The 20,307-nt window shown below is 49.5% G+C and overlaps 1 protein-coding gene across 1 annotated transcript in view; it reads left to right on the forward strand.

Annotated features, from left to right (window-relative positions):
• The window catches only part of MMP15 (matrix metallopeptidase 15), a 35,734-nt gene continuing 15,427 nt past the window's right edge, over positions 1 to 20,307 (forward strand). The window contains 1 exon segment of the mRNA XM_027857898.1: positions 1 to 365. Coding sequence (XP_027713699.1) covers positions 213 to 365 — 153 coding nt within the window. The 5' untranslated portion in view covers positions 1 to 212.

Genomic DNA, 20,307 nt, shown 5'->3' on the forward strand with positions numbered 1-20,307 from the left:
CTCTCCGCGCCCAGCCTTGAGAACTTGCACGGGGGCGCCTAAGAGCTCCCCTGGGGAAAGGGAAGGCGAGGACCGGAGGGGTGGTCCCGGCCCCCGCGCATCTCGCTCCAAGTTTCCGACCCCCCCGCGAGGAAGCCTCAAACCCGTACCCAGCCGGGGCATCCGGGCTCCCCGACCCCCTTCCGCAGCCCAGCCCAGCTAGCGCCGCCAGCATGAGCGGCGGCGGGGCCGGGCGGGGCGAGCCACGGAGGCCGGGCTGGGCCGGGACCCTCCTGGGCACCGGGGAGCTGCTGCTGCTGCTGTTCGTGTGGCTGGGCCCCCTGACCTGCAGCGGGGTAGCCGGGGACAGCGAAGTCAACGCCGAGGTCAGTAAGCACGCTACCCCTTGGGGGAGTCGTCCCTCCAACCTCGCTGTCCGTTTCCTCCTTCCTTCGCTTTGATTGTCCTCTTAACTAAACTTTGCATCCTGCCCCCCCCCCCCCATTCTTTCCTTGCTTAATAAATGTTTGGATTGGGTTGATTCTCCTGGCCTTGGAGGAGGGGGGAGTGGCCCCCTCCCTCCCTAGAGGTAGAAGCTTTCTCTGGGTGGTGGCTGGACTCCTGCGGCTGTGCCCGCTTAGCCTAGCCCAGCCCCGCCAGCAGGGTCTGTGCAAGGGAATGGGCTAAGGGAAATCTTCTCATACCTTCCCCTCCATTATCTGGACTCCTTCCCTCGGCTATTAACCCTTCAGAGCTGGGCATCTAGCTAAACCCCTCTGCCCCTGGTCCTTGTAGCCACCAGCCAGTCAGATGCTGCGTGGCCTGGTGAAAGGGGGAGTGAACTGTCCAGGACACCGGAGTCTCTGTCCTGAGCTCTAGACGTCGAGGTGGAGAGGGCCAGGCTCAGTCCCAGTGACTTAGGAGCAAACAAGGGGGGCTACCGGTCTCAGGCAAGAACGACAGTGGTGGGCCTCGGAGCTAGGGCTGGGCCAACCCATGAACAAGGGTGTCTTGCTCAGCGTCTGGTGTAGAGAGTCTGCAGAGGCCCTCTATCCATAGCACAGTGCTAGGCACTCGGAGTACTTAGGAAAGAGCCAAGGTGATGGCCAACCACCTTATTAAGTAATCGGATCAAAGGTGGGAAGAGAGGGAGAGAGTAGGTAACATCCCAAGGAGAGCCCTAAATGAAGCAGGGGCTAGAGGAACCCAGGGCCCCTGAAAAGTGGGAGCTTCAGGCTCCTTGAGTAACATCAGTATCCAAGGACTTCCTTCAGGTTTCTGGGCACAGAGTGACGTACTGAAGCTCCCAAACCCCTGCCTTTAAGGATAAGCTTAGGAGCAGATAACCCTTCTGCACAGGACCTCTACCAGTGTGAGCACTGCCTATTCAAAGTAGGCACACTTCCTCCCTTAGAAGGGCTCATCCCACAGGGCTGGGAAAGGGTCCCATTCATTGGCCAAAAGAAATGTGGGCAAAACTCAGCATAAAACTGCAAAGCAATTTTTTAAAAATGTGAGCTATTGTGCAGTTCAGATAATTGAATAGAAGACTGCCTAATAAAGGATCAGTGATGCTGTTCCTGCCTTCAAGGAGCTGACAGTCTAATCAGGGGAGGAGGGTACATAAAGTAATTAAAAGACAAGTTTTAATGAGAAATGCCTAAGGGAAGTCAAAGAGAGAAGAAACAGGGAAGATCCGTAGTAAGTAGGATCCCTGCTAACCAGGGGCACCTGAGCTGGGCCTTGAAGGAAGAGAAGGGTTTCAACAAGCAAAGAAGTGGAGGGAAGGCGAGTGAGATGCAAAAGCTTGGAGGTGGGAGAGGGTGAAACCAAATGACCCAGTTTGGCCAAACACCCAGAGTGCCATAGGAGGAACACTGAAATGAGTATGACCAGATGTGCTCATTTTTATCTTCCCACATGCTCCGTTCTAGTCACACTGACCAGCTTATCTGCTGTTTCTGCTACCTGGGGATTTCATTCAGACTTTCCCCTGTGTTTGGAATTCACTTTTTTTTTTTAAACCATTTTCTGTTACCTTCAAGGCTCAGCCCATGTACCAGTCCCTACCGGCCTTGATTTTCCCCTCTCATTTGTGCTCTCTCTTGCCTCAAGCTGCAGAGTTAAGGCCTCGTTTTCATGGTGTATCTCTTCCTGCTCTGCTCCCCTGCCCCCCAAACATAAACTCTTTAAAGACAGGGACTGTCTTTTATTTGGTTGTATCCCCCATTCCTAGCCTAGTTCCTTGCCTGTGGTAGACACATAAATGTTTGGATTAGATTGGAGGCCCCTGAGTGTCAGGCATTTTAATCAAGTAGGCAAAGCAGGGTATTAAGCAGGGAAAAGACAAGATCATACCTGTGCTTTAGACTGCTTTGGCAGCAGACATGCAGATAGGTGTGTATTCTCTGCATGTACCCGTGAGAGCCTGGGATGAGCCATGGCTGGGGCGAGGTACGAGGGGCTTCCAGGAAGAAACAGGCCTTCGTCTTTGGGCCCTGGCCATGGGAAGCCCGGCCAGAACTCCATGTAGGGCTCCAGTTAGGAGCAGGGAGGCCGGACCCAACGCCTGTTACTCCCCAAGGCCCTGCCCGAAATCCTCCTGTCACTTAGGGCCTGATCTCTGACCATTTATATAACCGTCTCTCCTGCCCTCCGAAGCCTCATGCTTTCATTCTGTCTGAAATAAGAACAGAGTTCTCGGTGGAAAACTCCAAAGCTCCTGTGTAGATCATCACCACCTCCTGATCACTTTAGCAAGCCTGGAGCAGGCAAAGGAGAATCCTTCAAGATTCAGAAAGAATGAGAGACAAAAAAGGGAGGAATCTGGAAGGTATTCAGTGACTGTCCGGCTTCTTAGAAGGGCTCTGGGGTTTCTTTCAATCTTTCTTGTTGCTGATGGAGAAACTGAAGAAAGAGGAAATACAGGAGGGCGGTATAGGCCCACCTCTGAGGCCATGTGTCTGGGTCTCACCACCACCGGCCAGGAGGTCAGATGTGGAGAGGACTTTCCTTCACTCTTTCCCTTGCCCATTGATACCCTCGAGCTCGGTCTCTGGAGAATGGCCCAGTTTGGGATTTTGGATCTCGGGCCTGGGAACTGTTTCTATTTTGAGCCTCACACAGGGCGCTCCCTTCATTCTCTGCCCTGCCTGACTTCCCGTAGTTCCCCTTAGCCCGCTTCTCTGCCGCCCCAGAGATTTTTCCGATCGAAGCCAGCTGGTTCCTGACCTATTTTAATAAACTCCTCTGGGGAAGGGCAGGGAATTCCTCCTAAGCTCCAGTTACACCAGAGAGCCAGCTGAGGCTCGTGGGGGGTGGGGAGAGGACACAGCCCCCCACTGGATGTACGTGTGTGTGTGTGTGTGTGTGTGTGTGTGTGTGTGAGAGAGAGAGAGAGAGAGAGAGAGAGAGAGAGAGGAGAGAGAGAGAGAGAGAGCGCTCTGCATAAGGTCCTAAAGGGAGGCCCAGCTCATGCTAAGTCTGTCTGACCTCCAAAGCATTGCCCTTGAGATACTACTAGGGTTCATTACATTCTCTACCCATATCCTATTATCTAAGTGCTGAAAAGACACACGTGTTCTAATGAACCATCACCTCTCTACAGAGCATGTCACGGCCTAATGAAAAGAGTGCTGGATTTGGAGTCAGAAGGCCCAGGGTTGAGTTTCATTTCTGCCCCTTACTACCTGCCTGGCCTCAAGCTCACTGGGCCTCATTGTCCTAGTTTGAAAGAATGGGGGTCATTGGCCTTGGTGTCAGGAGGACCTGAGTTCAAATCCAGCCTCTGACACTTAACACTTAAGTAGCTGTGTGACCTTGGGCAAGTTAACCTCCGATCACCTAAGCCAAAAAAAGAAATGAGGAGTTTGGATTTCACTCTCTCCTGTTCAACATCTTGGATGAGCTAGTATGGTCTCAGCACCCTCAGGGGCATTGTGGAGGTACTGCTGAAGAAATAGAATCTGCCCACCTGAAGTTTATAGTCAAGTTGCGGGAGCAAGGCACACACCAATCCATTGGAGAATAAGGTCGTGTGATGATGTCATATATGGGCAGCTCAGTGGCACAGAGTGCTAGGCCTGGAGTCAGAGAAGATCCCAGTTCAAAACTGCCCTCAGCACTAGCTGTATGACCCTGGGCAAGTCACTTAACCTCTATATACCTCAATTTCCCCATGTGTAGAACAGGGATAACAATATTACCTTCCACCTATAGTTGTTACAAAATGAGATAATAATTGTAAAGTACTTAGCGCAGTGCCTGGCACATAGTAAGCACTCTTCTCATTATAATTATTATCATTATGTTTAAAGACTTCTTTTGACCACCCCCACAGTCCCTGCTCTAGCTCCAGCCCTTATCACCCGTCTGCTAGATTATCACAAATCTTCTGACTGATCTCCCTCTTGGCCTCAAGTCTTCCTGCTCTAATCCATCTTCTGCCCAGTGGCCAGAGTGATTCTTTTTTTCCCCAAGCAATGATCTGACCATCTCCCTCCCCCCACTCAGGGAGCTCGCATGGCTTTCAGTGACCTCCAGGGTCAGATAGAGAGCCCTCGGTTGGACATGGACAGCTCCTCATCCACTGATCTCTTCCTCCCTCTCCAATCCTGTTCTACCTTCCTTCCCTCTACAGTCCATCGATGCCAGCCTACTTGTAGTTCCTTGTCCTGGACTCTCTGTCTCCTGCCATTTGTCTTTTCACTGGCTGCCCTCCATGCCTCCAAGGCCCTTCTCCCTCACCCCTCCTGACCTTTCTTCTTCCTTCTCTCAACCCTAACCCTCTAATCCCATCCCCAGTTGCTAATGCCTTCCCTCCCCTCTGAGATTATTTTCCATTTACTCTTTACATATACCTAATTATTTACATGTTATCTCCTCCATTAGAATGTGAACTTCCTGAGGCTAGGGAAGGAAAGGAGCAAGCATTTATTAAGTGCCTACTGTGTGCTGAGTGCTTTAGAAAAATATTATTTCATTTGATCCTCACAGCAACCCAGGGAGGTAGGTGCTATTAAAATCCCCATTTATAGTTGAGGAAACTGAGGCATACAGAGGTTAAGTGACTTGCCCAGGGTCACACAGCCAGGAAGTATCTGAAGCTGGATTTGAACTTGGGTCTTCCTGACTTCAAATGTCGAGTTCTCTCCACTGCGCCACCTGGCTGCCATGGGCCCATATTTTTGGCTTTCTTTGTATCCCCAGCCCTTGGCACAATGCCTGACACATAGTATGCACTTCATAAATGCTTGCTAACTGACTCATTGGCATCAGCATTATATTTTACAGCCTGTTCCCTACATATACTGAGAGGGGAGGCATAATTGCCTGGGTTTTCCCTCTTCTGATTTCTAAATGACAAGCTCTGGTTTTCCAGACCTTTCCCTTCTTGATGTCCCCTGAATCATCGTGAAAAGAATGGGCAGCTGACTGGTTCCCTTTCTTTCCCAGAGCCAGAGACCTCTGAGAGGAGAGAGCCTTTGTTTAGGAGCTGAAATATCAGCTGGGTTTCTAAGTCTGGTCAACAGTTATTGATTAAGCGTGCTCTGGCCACAGCCTCTAGGCTACCCTGATGTGACGGGATGGACGTAGTATTATAGCAACCATATTGCATCTGTGGTCAATCAACTAACATGTATTAAGTGCTTCCGATGTGCCAAGGCACTTGTCCTATGTGCTGGGCGTGTAATTATAGAGAATGAGACAGTCGCTGCTCTCAGTGAGCTTACATTCTATTGTGGGGAGATAAGGCTAAGGGGAGTCAAGTTTTGACCCTGCCACTTAATATGAGTCTGTCATTAAGCAACACATTTCCCTTTCCTGGGCTTCATCTGCAACATGAAGAGATTGGACCAGGGGACCTAAGGTCCCAGGCTGCTCTAAAATCCTGCCATCCACTGCACTGAATCCAGTCAAAGAGGCAAATGTGGCCCTCACCAACCGCCTGAAGACTGTACAAAGATGGGGAGCAAGGACGATAGCTGTGTCCTCCCATACAACATCCTTTGGTGCCTTGGTCAAAGACGGGATCTTGGGATGTATGGGCCATTCATTCTAGGGATCAGGCCAGCCAACAGGAAAGCTTAAGTTGTGGGATTTCCATGATCTAAGATAGAGAAGATTCACACTCCTAGAGCCCAAGAGCTTTCTAGAACAAGACTCCCTTCTTTCTTCCCTCACGTGCCCTGGATGTGGTGGCTTAATCCTTTCCTTTCCTCCCTAGAGAACAATCTTTTCTGTCCATCCTCCCATCCCCCTCAAGGGGGGGAGGCTGTGAGCGGAGGGGTTACCCCAAAGGACCCCTGAAGATCTGATACCTCCTCTGTTGAGCCAATACTGCTACCCCTCCTTGCCCTCCCAGGAGGAAATGCTAGACACATGCTTGACTGAGAAAGAAGAAAGGCAATGTAAACCGCAGGAGTTTCGTAGAGAGCTAAGGAGGGACCTTTTGGGTAGCTGGGCAACAGGGTGGAGAGAACACCAAATCCTGCCTCAGATACTGGGTGTGTGGCCTGGGGCTACTCAGGTAGCCTTTCTGAGCCCCAGTTTCCTCATCTGTAAAATGGGGATGAAAAAGCACCTCCTTCCCAGGGTGGTTGTATATGAGCTAATAACCTAAAAAGAGCTTTGCAAACCATAACACACTGTAGCAGCCCGCCGGGTTCCTGCACCCAGATCTGGGGATCCGTCAGCCATAGTAGAGCAGAACTGGCTGAAGGGTCAGATGTCAAGCTCCTACTAAGGCATAGGGACAGGACAGCTGGTCTGTTAATTCTGGCCCTCCTTGACCAGGGCTTTGGTCCAGGCAGCTCACTTTGCTTTTTGGCTAAAGTATCCTAGGGTGACTTAAACCTCTCATGGTTTGTTTGGTTTTTTTTTTCTTGGGTTTTTTTTTTTCCCAAACCAAATATTTCCTTCTGCCCCCAGTGGGAGAAAGAGGACCGCTCCTTTGGCTCTCCCCTGCCCCACCCCCCCACCCCATCCCAAAGCCAGCTTCAGACCAACACCCTCAGCCAGGTGTCACCAGCTTGGGTTGCCCTTCAATGTGTCTGCAGATGGAGAGCCAAGATATCAGAAACATGAACACACTCACCCACCCTTAGATTACTCACCCCGAGGGAGCCTTGGGAGAGTACACGACCTTTGAAACTGAATAGCACCACTAAGCAACGGGCAGGATCTGTTTGCTTTACTTCTGTTTTTGGCTGCAAATGGCAACCGTGCCTCCAAGCACATGCCTGTCTTCTTAAAAGGCACCAGACAGAAATGACTTGAAATGGTTGAGGAACAGCCTCCAGAAAGCAACAAGCTGAACACCCCACCACCAGTCACAGTTTACCCAATGGGCTGGGCCCACTTATGGATACTTGATCTTATCTCATCTTGTAAAGGTCAGCCAATCTAGGCCCTGACCCACCTACTAGAAGCCACTCATCACCCTTCTTGTTTCTCATTCCCGTCCCTACCAAGGTCAAATTAGGGCCATTGGCAAGAGATCCCCCCTGCCTACGTGCCAAGAGGGTACTCTAAGGAGGGAGGTGAGCTCCAAGACCCCACGGTAGATGAGCTTTGGAGAGAAAAGTCAACACCTGAGTTTTTCCTCCGAAGTCTGTATGTAAACAGTGCTGCTGATGGGGAAGCTTCTGAGTTGGGCAGGACTCATGCCTGAATACCAGTGGGAAATGCAATGAGGGAGGATGAGAGCTGTGGTTCTGACACTGAACCTCCCATACCTATCTTGCTCCATAGCACAGTGCCTGACACTTAATACACGTTTATCACCAGCATGGAGCCCAGGATCCCTGGTATTCTTCCCCAGCCAACATACAACTGCATGGAATAGTGGGGGGTGGGGGGCACCCCCTGGATTTGGAGTCAAACAGTCTGGGTAGTTTAAATCATGGCTCTGTTACTTCCCGTGTTCTTTCAGCGCGTCCCTTAACCTCCCCATCTTTCTCTGTAAAATGAGGAGGTTGGATCAGATGATCTCTCAGGACCCTTCTCACTGGAAATCCTGTGATCTTATTCCTCGGGCATCTCTCTGTCCGTCGCCCATCTGCCTCTCGTGCACAGCTGAGCTATGTCACATGCTGTCAGTTGGGGCCCCTCGGTCAGTGGCTGCTGGCACAAAGAACGCTCAAGTACAAACCACTAACAGATGGTCGTTCATCGGTCTGGCATGGCGTCTCTACTTTTAGGGACCGTTTAGCATCATCATCCCGCTCTAGGCAGGGGAAGCTGTCTACACCAGGGCAGAAATGGATTACAATAATGGTCTGATTGAGACTTGGTGATTGATCTTTCTGCCTCTTTATTCAGATTTCCACCCACGATTCAAAAAGGTCTAGGACAGAGCCCCCCAAGTCACCCGAGAATGGCCCTTGGGTACAATGGCCAAGAGAAAATCTGCTATTGATAAACCTGTCTATTCCTCGAGTAGAATGTAAACCTCTCGAAGGCAGGAGGTGGGTCACTTTTTATTTGTAATCTCAATGCCTCAAATGGTGTCTGGAACATAATAGGAATGCAACGCTTATTAGCATCCATTAAAAAAAATTGGAGTCTTTTGGACCAAAGAGCAAACCACGAGTACTCTGCAAAAGACCAAGGTTCAGCCCCCCAAGTTTATTTAGAGCTCCTGATGCATAATGCCCATGGGTGTTTCATCTTAGCCCTATACCCCAAGATAGAGATATTTTAAAATTCTCCAACAGATAGCCATCCTAGGACTTGATACTTCTGCTTCAGATACTGTTCCATTCTAAAGCTGGGCTAAGAATATACCCGCTGGTCCATCCAGGCTTCAGAAATAAAAGGAATCAGGCCATCAGTGACCTTACTTGTCCTTGCTTGGAAGGGCATCAAGTGCAGGGAAGGATTTTGTTCGGCAGATAGGCATCAGGGTGGGAACAAGGAACACCTGATCTAAAAGACGAGTCTAACAAATGGAGATTGGGAGGGTAGGTAGGAGCCAGAGTAAATGCCAGGCCAAGGAGAGTTGGGACAATGGGAAACCACGGAAGGTTTCAGAGCAAAAGAGCTTCTGGGTCAGACCAAGGTCTTTAGAATATTTCTTTGAGAAATATATGGAGTTTCAATGGAGGAAGGACAAGGCTAAAAACAGAAACCAATTAGGAGGCTGTTAGAGCAGATCAGGCAAGATCTAGAGTGGCGTCTTCTTCATGAATGGAGAGAAATGGACAAAGAGGTGCTGGCATAGAGGGAGAATGGGCAACAACTTGGCCAGTGATTGGTTGGGATGAGTGAGTGAAGAGTCAAGAACCAAGGCCATGAAATGTGAGTGACTGGGAAGATCATGGTGCCCTTAGGAGAATGTTTAGGGAAGGTGCAGGTCTAGTGGAGAAGATGAGCAATCCCAACTGGGACATCTGAGTGGTGTCTACTAGTTCTTTTTGCATATACCCCATCCAGATTGCTCAGACTGTGACACGTGGTTGGCTTGGCAGAACTTTTAGCAAGCATTTTAAGTACCTACTATGTGTCAGACACCTGGCTAAGGTGCCAGGGATACAAATGTAAAGAATGAAACCATCCTTTTTTTCATAGAGCTTACATTCTGAGAAGATTTTTTTTATTTATATGTGTGTACACGCAAGTATATATATGTGTATATATTTGTGTACATGTGTATATACATATATTCACACAGTATATGTAATAATATATACATATATGCCTGTGTGTATATATGTGTATTATATATATGTACCTCAGTGTGTGTGTGTGTGTGTGTGTGTGTGTAAGTACATAGAATAAATACAAGCTAGTTTGAAGAGGGCATTAGCAGTCAGAGGTATCAAGAAAGGCTTCATGGAGAAGGTGATACCTAAGGTGCATCTTGAAGTACGTGAGGGATTCTATGAGGCAAAAGTAAGAAGAGAAGCCCATTCCAACCTGGGGACACGGTCTGTGCCAAGGTAGGGAGATGGAAGATGGGAGGTATAGTGGCAAGTGTGAGGAATGGAGAGAGGAAGCCAGTTTGATCCTCCCAGCACTTGGGAAGGAGAATAATATGAGTGTGGCTAGAAAGACTGGTTGAGACCAGATTGTGAAGAGTTTTAGAAACCAAACAAAAGAGTTTATAGGTGATGCTAGAGGCAACAGGGAGCAAAGGAGTTTGAGTAAGGTAGTGACATAGTCAGATCTGTGCTTAAGAAAAACCATTTTGGCAGCTGTGGGGAGGATGGATTGGAGTGGTGAGAGAATTGAGGCAGGAAGGCCAGCTGGGAGGCCATTGCAGTACTGTAGGAGAGAGGTGATGAGGCATGAGCAAGACGGGAGCTGTGTGAGTGAAAAGGAAGGGAAGTATGTGAGAGACATTATGGAGGGAGACATGGTGAGATTTGGCAGCTGGTTGGATGTGTGGGCTGGAGGTAATGCTGAGATTACAGACCTGGGCTACTAGAAGAATTGTGCCTTGATAGAAATAATGATGTTTGGGAGAGGGGAAAGTCTACAGGGAAAGCTAATGAGCTCTGTTTTGGACATGTTGGTTGTCTTTGGGACCTTGAGTTTGGAATGTCCGCTTAACAATAAGTGAAGGGGGACTGGAGCTCAGGAGAGACTGGGGCTGGCTGTGAAGATTGTGAGCCATCGACTGCATCCAAATGACAATTAAGACAATGGGCACCGACTAGGGCTGAGCCCTGGGATTATGGCCGCAAGGGGGGGCGGGGGAGTGGAGATGATGACCCAGCAAAGTAGACAGAGAAGGAGCAGTCAGGAGAGAATAGTGTCCCAAAAGCCCAGAGAGGAGAGTGTTTACTGCAGGGGAAAGTTGTCAAGCAGTGTCAAATGCAACAGAGAGGTCGAGAAGGATGAGGGCTCAGCAAAGATCATTGGCCACTTTGGAGAGGCTGTTTTAGTAAAAGGGTGAGATCGGGAACCAGATTGAAAAGGGTTAAAGAATGAGAGGTAAGTAAGTGGAGTCAAGGATTACCGGCAGCTTTTTCTAGGTGTTGGACTGAGAGAGGGAAAGTGAGAGCTTGAAGAAATGGAAGGGTCTGGCGAAAGGTTTTGTGGGGGTTATTTGTTTTTGTTCTTAGGAGGGGGTGGAGACATGTTTGAAGTCAGTAAGAAAAGGAACCATTAGATTAGGCTGGGAGAGACTGAAGCAGAGAATGAAGAGAATGTGCTGGAAAGGTCAGGAGGAGATGGGACTGAAGGTAAATGTCCAGAAGAAGGAAGAGAGGAGAGGAAGGAAGAAAGGGAAGAAACAAGCTCATTAAGCTCCTGCCATATGCTAGGCACTGTGCTAAGTGCTTTACAAATACTGTCTCACAGAGAGTGGGCGATGGTGTTAAGGGGTGTGGAAATGAAAAAGGAGCTCACAGAGAATGGTCTAAATTCTTTCAGTAAACTGAGTCTAGGTCCTCATTGGGAAGGTTGGTGAGAGGAGGGGAAGGTGTGAGAGATAAAGAATGAATTAGGGAGGAATAAAAAAATTGCTTTGCTGCTGTGAGAGCCCAGTTGAGGTTGGAACAATATAAATTTCTGATGTACCTTCAGCTAGGTTTGTGACGTTCTCCAGTTTCATTCCTTGACTGGATCCCCTCAGCAGCTCTAAATCTCTTCTTTGTTCAAGTCCCCAACGTTTCTCCCACCCTCATCCCTTTTCAGTTGTGTCCCACTCTTTGTGAGGTTTTCTTGGCAAAGATACTGGAGTGGTTTGGATTTCCTTCTCTTGCTCATTTTGCAGATGAGGAAACTGAGGCAAACAGGGTTTAGTGACTCACCCAGGGTCACATAGCCAGTATCTGAGGTCACATTCGAACTCAGGAAGATGAATTTTCCTGACTCTAGACCTGACACTCTATTCAAGATGGTGCCACCTAGCAGCTGCCCATTACCTGTTGGCTAAAGTAAGCCCTACCCCAAACAAGGTCCCATTCTTATTTCATAGGACTCTCCTTCCTGTTCCTCAGCCCCAGCTCTCCACCTCTTGTCTCCCTGCATTCACTCAAGCCTCCTGCTTGCCCAAAATGCACTCTCTCTTCCTCCCTCCCTCCCAGGTGGTGCCTCCAATAGAATGTAAAATCCTTGGAAGTAGGGATTGTTTCATTTTTGTCTTTTCATACCCAACCCCAAGCAGAGCCTTGCCCATAATAGGCACTTAAAGCTTTAGTTTAATTGATGAGTCAAATGAACATAAAAGATATCCCAGAGGTAATAAGTGCTAACAGCCAAGTGAAGGGGGAACAGGAGCTGGGCCAAAGCCAGGATGGTAGACAGGGTCGAATGTGCTCAAATAGCCAGGGTTGGGCATCACAGGACTCAGAAGGAGTCAGCAGTGTGATATGGCTGCCCAGAACGCTGCTGGAGGTTTAGGCAGCCTTAGAGAACCACGGAAGTGATGACCATAAGCATGGAGTGCTGGGGTCAGTTCAGAGCACTACAGTTCAAGGCCATTGATACACCGGAGGGGAGGGTTTTGTTTTGAATTGTGGCTTCAGCTTCTTACTCTCTTAGACCCCTTTTTGGTCATTTTGTCTCTGTGGTCCTCAGTAAAATGGGGGAGGGGGGGACCAGATTAGATCATCTTCAGGGTCCTTTCTGGTTCTCAATCCTATGACCCCAGGATTGATTTGTCCGTCTACACCTGGAATCACTCCTTAGACCAGCAGTGGCTTTCAAATCAGCAGCTTCCCCTGGGTGGGGCCAAGCAATGGATGAAAAGTAAACACCAGCTTGGGTATGTTTCAGAAGAGGCTGGGCTGCGGAGATGGGCCCCTCATCCTTGTGCTGGCAACCTGTGGCAGGCCAGAGAGCCCTCATGATCTCTGGCTAATGGCCAGCGCAGAAACTGTGGGCAAACAGACATCATGGCTCAGCCCCACCCATGCCCTCACCCACAAGCCAGAGGCCCTGTTTGGTTTTTTCTTCATGGAGTCCACTGTTAAGTGCTGGAAAGCCTTCCCCTCTGTTTCCAGGGCTCTGGTTGCCGGGGGTTGACCTGCAGGGCCTTGGCTTGAGGGGTAGACAATGCATAAAAAACGTTCGAGGCAAAGCCTTCGCCTCCTCTTGTCTGCTTAGGGCTGTGTTTCCCCATCCCATCGGCACTTCTCCTCCAAACCCAAGTTCTTTCCCTTCCCCCCTTCATTCTTTTTCTTCCTCCTCCCACTCAGATCTCAGCTGGACTGTGACCTCCTTCGTTCCTCTGGTCCCCTGGGCTACCTCTGGTTCCCTGGGACCTCTGAGGAGGCTGGGATGGCCCCAAAGTGGAGAGAGACCCCCCTGGGCTAGGAATCTGGAGGAGTAGTCCTCCACCCCACCCCCATCCCCTCATTCCTGCTACCAGAAAGGGTCTTCGTGACTCAGGACAGGGACAGAAATGCAGATAAGGACCCCTTTGTGTCTAGCTGGGCCATTTTCAGCCAGGCCACCCCCTACCTCAGGCTCCAGTATGTCAGGCTAGATCAGCTGAGCTGGAGCAGACCCAGGCGGAGAATGTCCTTATCAGGCAGGCCTAGATAAAGCTCCCCGGGAAGGTCTGGAGGCTGGGCAGAGGGGGTTTTGCCTGGAGCTCTCATTGTCTCAAAGGAACAATGAAAAACTCAGGATCTGGCTGAGATATGGGGCTCTGGGAGCGGCTCTGTACTAAACCAGCTCTGGAAGGGGAGGGAGGCTGGCCTCCTAGATGTGGATTATCGATCTGGGTGTCTGTCTTCCCAGACATTCCCTCCCAAAGCACCGCAGAGACCATCTCCATCCTCACAGCAGGTTGCCTTCCTACTCCTCCTCCCCACCCCCAGAGATGCAGCCCCAGGCAGAGATGTCATGCCACCTCCCAGGCAGGCAGCCAGGCCAGTTTCCATGATACTGGGTCACTCCACAAAGTTCCCAAGATAGCCCACCAGCAGCAGAATCCCACCCCAGACCCTCTTTGGGAGGCCAGGGAAGCCTAGGGATGCTCCCCACCCTCAGGGGCCTTGGTGCAGTCCTATAGCCCAGCGAAGGCCACTCAGAGGAAGGGAGACATGCCAGGCAGCAGAGCTGGGAGATCAAGGTGGGATCTGTTCTCCCTGGTCTCATTCATTTTCAGGACCATATTCCTTGGAGCTTTCAGGCTCAGTTCAAGCCCCCATCTCGTCCAGCCTTCCCTATCCTTCCAGGCCCCGGTGGGCTCCTTTTCCCAATGTCTAGGGTCCATCATCTGCCAGCCTGATTTAGCCCTTAATTAGTCACTGCATAGTACAGAATGGTCCATAGATTAGGTTTGTTTTAGCCATCCCCCTCATTAGATTGTAAGCTTTTTGAGGGCAGGAGAGTGGGGCCCTTGCCTTTCCCATACCTCTTGGAATTATTATACTCACATTACTGAAGTGCTCCAAGGTTTACAGAACACTTCCTTTACGACAGCCCTGTGAGGTGGGGCAGTTGGGATCAAAGGACCTGGATTCAAATCCTGTTTCTGCCCTCTTAATACCTGTGTGACTTTGGGCTAATCCCTCTAGCTGATCAGATATTAAACATTTATGAGATACTTATGCGCCAGGCACTGTGCTAAGCATTTGGGACAGAATAAAAGGTAAAACCAGTCTCCCCTCAAGGAGCTTCCTTCACGTCATCTGTTGAGCCTCAGTTTCCTCATTTGGAGAAGGAGGCACCCAGTGAAAAGCTAGTTCTCTCTGGGTCTCAAACCAAGGCCTTCTGCCTCCCAGACCAGTTCTCTTTCTAGTACTCCATGCTGCTAGGTCAGTAAGTGACCAGCGCATACTTATTGAATGCAACATCAGCCTCAAGTTGATAGGTGCTGACATCAGTGATACAGCAAGCACTTATTAAGCCCCTACAGTGTGCCAGGACCTGTGTTCAGCATTGGACATACAAATACAAAGAATGAAACAATCCCTATTGTCATGTTCAAGGGTTTGCCCAATGAAGCCCCAACAATCCGGACTCCGCCATATTTGATTCAGAAGGAGGAGGGAAAGAAGCTTTCTGCTGTGGGTGGAGCAGGCCTAAGGTGGTCCTGTGTTTTCCCCCACCTCTGCCTAGAGGGAAGATTCTGCCTCTGCCCTCAGCTAGGAGTGGGGCTCATAGCCCTCACAGCCTCAGTCAGTTGGGAGCCGCCATCTTGGTTTTTCTAACTGCTTTCCTGGGGAGTGGGGGTATGGTTTGGTGGAGGAAGGGCTAAGCCCTTTCCTCTCTCCTGCTCACGTGGTAGGCAGATCCTCCGACTTCAGCAAGCAGCCTGGCTCTATCAATGAGATGAGTCTATTTTAAGCCAAGACTGCCAGCCATCCTGATCTTGGAAGCAACAATTTACCCCATGCCTGAATGGCAGGCCCCAACCCCTCCTCTCCCTCCTTCAGAATGACTCCCCTTTCTGATTACCATGGAAGCCCATTTGCATGATCTCAGGAAACTTCATTATGGATACTCCTGAAAAGACACTCAGAGGAAGGAAGATGAAGCCTTTCCAGAGGCGCCATGCTATAAGCCGGTGTCTGTGGCTGATTTATAAGCACCTGGCATCCGGCCACCCTGAGTGCGGGTTTGATATGGAAAAGTCAGAGCCAAGCAAAATTGATCGACTCTCTTCTCATTGTCTCTGGCCTCAGTCCCACCCTTCTTCATTTCCCCAACCTCCCCTGCCCCACTATTTCCTGCACCCCCTCTTCTTCCACTCTCCTGAAACAGGTGGGGTTCAAGAGCAGGTCAGTCTTCTGGTACTTTAATGCTGTGGTTTCCTCTGGGGGTAATTGCTGGGGAGGGGGAGATGACCCCATTTCCTCTAGCTCAGGAGGGGATGTTTTATCATTTGACCTCCTTTTCCACCCTACCCTTCCCCCTCGACTTTCTGAAACCATTAACCCCATCAGTTCCCTAGCTAGGAGGCAGCCACCCACCCTGTCACATAGGGAGACAGGATGCCCTGGAGTCTGGCCCCCAGCTCTGCCACTGACTGAGGTCTCTCATCTTGGACCATAAAGGACCTCCTTGGACCTCCTTACATAAAACAAAAAGGTTAAACTAGAAGGGCCTGGTTCTGGACACTCTGAAAGCTACCCCATTATGTGCTAACCCCCAGAATGGTTCTTAACAGGTCATGTCCAGACCCAAGGGACTAAAGCATCAGTTCTTAATTCTCGGTCCATGAACTTGATTTAAAAAAAAAAATTTTTGATAACTGTGTTTCAGTATAATTAGTTTCCTTTGAAGTTCTATGTATTTTATTTTATGCATTTGAAAACATTTTTCTGAGATGGGGTCCATAGGCTTCACCAGCATGACCAACAGAGTAGTCTGTGATAACAACAAAAAAATAAAATTAAGAATGTCTGGACTACAACCCAAGATGCTGCCCCGCCCTGCCCCGGTCTCTGGCTTAACTGGGTCAGGTGGGGGTCTTCCAAGGCCTGTCCTAGTTTTCCTGACACCAGCTACTGCCTCTGAAACATTTTGAAGGCCTGGCTGCCTCCTTCCAACAGCGGAGCAGTCTCTTCACTGGCTCCTAGAGCACCTCCTTATGCTGAGGGAACAGGGTATACACACTCCTAGCCCCATGGGGAGCACAGGTGGTACACAGCCCAAGCCCTGGGGAGCAGGAGCAGTGTGTACCCCAGGCCCCAAACCACCTGAATTATACCAAGATCCCTTCCTGGCAGTGTGGCACCTGCCAACAGCTACAGACATACCTCATTTTATTGCATTTCAGCCGCATTTTTTTTTTTACACAAATTGAAGGTTTGACACAACTCTGCTTCAACCAAATCTATAGGGCACCATTTTTCTAACAGCATGTGCTCACATCATGTTTCTGGGTCCCATTTTGGTCATTCTCACAATATTTCAAACTTTTTCATTGTATTTATAACTGTTATGGAGACCTGTGATGAGTGATCTTTGATGTTACTATTGTAATTTGGGGGGAGGCACCAAAAACTATTCATATAAGATGGTCAATTTAATTGATAAATGTTGGGTGTGTTCCAGCTTCCTGCTGACCAACCCAGCCCTTCCCCATCTCTCTCCTTTTCCTCAGGCTTCCCTATTCCCTGAGACACAACAATATTGAAATTAGGACAATTAATAACCCTACAATGACCTTTAAGTCATTGGGAGAGCCCATGGGTGTGGCAGGCTTCATTGCTGCTTGACTTTAGGAAATTGCCACAGATACCCCCCAACCACCCTGATCAGTCAACAGCAAGACCCTCCACCAAGCTCAAAGATTGCGCCTCTCCAAGGCTCATGATGCTTAGCATTTTTTTTTTGTTTTAGCAATAAAGCATTTTTTAATTAAGGTATGTATGGATTTTTTAGACATAATACACACATTTTGGACAATAATAAACACATATTGCACATTTAATAGACTTACTTTAGTGTAAACATAACTTTTATATGCACTGGGAAACAAAAAAATTCGTGTGACTCCCTTTATTGCAATATTCGCTTATTATGGTGGTCTGGAACTGAACTCATCATATCTCTGAGGTATGCCTGTATGTACAAACGAGATATATGGGGTAAATTGGAGTCTGCCTCAGAGCACAGAAGGCATTATAACCCGATGGGACCAGAGCAGTTGGAGGGGAATCCAGAGCAAGGCTCTTACTGGCAGGTCCAGACCTCAGTCTTCAGCCTAGGCAGCCAGGCCTGCCCCTTCTTGGACCGGACATTCCTCTGAGCTGAGAGCTCTTCTCTCTGATGGAGCCTGGACATTTTTCTGTCCCCTCCGAAGGACTTTTACCCCGGTCATTGCAACTGGTGTATGGTATGGTCTGAATGGAAGCAGTGGGACTTCGCTTTTTGTGAATGATGGGTCTGGAGTCCGGAAGACCCAAGTTCAAATGTGACCTTCGACTCTAGCTGTGTGACCCTGGGCAAGTCACTTAACCTCTGTCTGCCTCAGTTTCCTCAAATGGGGACAATAATAGCACCTACTTCCCAGGGTTCTCATGAGGATGCAATGAGATCATTTTTGTAAAGCTCTTAACACAGTGCCTGGCAAATAGTGGGTGCTTAATAAATGCTTATTTCCCTCTCAGACCCCTCCTTTTATACAAGTAGCCTCCACAAGGATATGGGTGCCAGTGGCAGAGCTGAGATTCAAACCCAGGGTCTTGGGCTCCAAGTCAAATGTGTTTGCCACTCCTAGGTACCTCATCCCCCAAGGCTACCAAGTCTCCCTCTGGAGCTGGGAAGGAACTGGCCTTAATTGGTTTAATCATCCACCACCCCCTCCTTTCCCTCATTCTGAACACGTTTCCAATCAGCGGCAGCTGGAGAGGTGATGAAATTGCAATGCAGATGATCTTGGCCTTATGCAAATGAGCGTCTTGGGGCGCTGCTCATGGCCCTGCAGTAACACCCCCTCCCCTCGGGTCTAGACTGCTGTCTGACTTTGGGGAGGGGCAGAGCTCCTTTTCCTGCCATTTCTCCCTGAGATTCCTAACGAGCCATTGTCCACCCAGGAGTTCTTCCGGAGGTCCTCCTGATGCCTCCTTCTGTAAAGAGCTTCCTGTGACTTTTCTGGGGCTTGGGTTAAAAATCCATGGTAGTGGGTAGGAGGCTGGACCTGGAGGCCAGAAGACCTGGGTTTGAATCCCAGAATCCCACCTCAGACATTAGAGTGTGTGTGCGTGTGTGTGTGTGTGTGTGTGTGTGTGTGTGTGTGTGTGTGTGTGTGTGAGAGAGAGAGAGAGAGAGAGAGAGAGAGAGAGAGAAGAAGTTATTTTCTCTGAGCCTCAGTTTCTTTATCTGCAGGACGTACACAATGCCAATAGTACCTGCCTCAGACAGTAGTTTTCAGCACTGCTCAAATCTTTGAACTGTTCCAAGCCTCAGTTTCCTCATCTGTAAAATGGGAGTGTTAATACCACCTACCTCTCAGGCTTGTAGGAGTGGGGATCAGACAGGTGCTTTACTTATCGCTGTGATCATCATCATCATTGCCTACTTCATAGGATTATTATAAGGCTCAAAGGAATAAAGCATTTTAACGGCTTTGCAAAAGACTTCAAGTTGCTATATGAAGGTCATCTGCTTTTATTTTAATATTTTTTTTTCTGTAGTGCTGGGGGTACAGCCAGAGTCCCATGGAGCTCATGGTGGCCTGGGAGCCCAGGTCTTCCACTGGCTTGGTTAGGGGGTCCCAGGGATACCAACCAGTCCCTTACTGTGACCACATAGTGTTTGGCCTTCAGACTGTTCTGTGGGGGTCTCTGTCCAGCCAGAGTTCAGCTTCTTCCCTTGATCTTGTCATTAACCCCCAGCTATTAAGCGGTACAGTATATGGAGCACTGGACTTGGAATAGGAATGACCTGAGTTTGAATCCTGTCCCAGATACTACTGTGTGACCCTGGCTAAGTCACTTTACCTCCATGTCTGCCTCCATTTCCTCCTCTATAAAATGGGCATGATAATAGCACCTTCCTCCCAGGATCATTGTGAAGATCAAGTTGAATGAGATAGTTTTGCAAACCTTAAGGTATTAGACAAGCCCCTGCTTCGCATGCCATGGCATCGCTGGCGGCTGCAGGTCATGTTGGCGTGTCTTGTACCCTGGCCTGGCTGCTTTGCTCCAGGTCCACCTTCCACGCATCCCTCCATGAACCTCTCCCAGACCCAGCTCCCCCTTAGCAGCTGCGCCGGCCGTCATCCACCCCTGGCCCAGGCCCAGCTCAACAGAGCTGCCTTAGGACGGGTGTCCCTTCCATGCTGGTGGCCTGGCTGCCCGCCAGGGCCCCAGTGTTGGCCAGCTCAGCCTTGCCTCCTGAAGACTCTGATCCAGCTAGTGGGTAATGCTGAGCAAAGTGTTTGCGGAGCCGGATGTGACGTCCCTGGCAGGGCCGAATCTCCCAGCCAGAGGGAAATTGGCCTGGATCCCCACTCTGCGGACCTCTCATTGCGAGCTGGGTGCCATGCAGGTGTCATGTTTAGGTCTTTGGGCCTGCTGGCCCTGTCCAACTGGAGGTCCTGGTTCCTTAAGTCTTCCAACCTTCCCCAAAAGCTCCCAGCTATTTTCAGGCCCCAGGGCTGCCAAGTCACAGATTGAGACTATTCTGCAAGAATGTAAGGGCTAAGGATTAGAGTGATCCAAGGTGGGATGAACTGCCCTGGGAGGTAGTGAGGTTCCCATCACTGGAACTGTCCAGGCCGAGGCTAGGTGAACATTTGCTGGGGATTTTGCTTAAAAACCAAAAAAAGGTCAGACAGGATAAATAGAGTTTCTGTGATATGAATGTTTATCATTGCCCAGAATCCTTGGTTTCTTCCTGCAAAATAAGGCTCATTCTGTCCTGGCAACCCCCCACCACCAAAAATAACCCCTTACCTTGCCATATTGATAATGC

The sequence above is a fragment of the Vombatus ursinus genome, unplaced genomic scaffold (assembly GCF_900497805.2).
Source record: "Vombatus ursinus unplaced genomic scaffold, bare-nosed wombat genome assembly UNPS02012515.1, whole genome shotgun sequence".
NCBI classification, from domain to species: Eukaryota; Metazoa; Chordata; class Mammalia; order Diprotodontia; family Vombatidae; genus Vombatus; species Vombatus ursinus.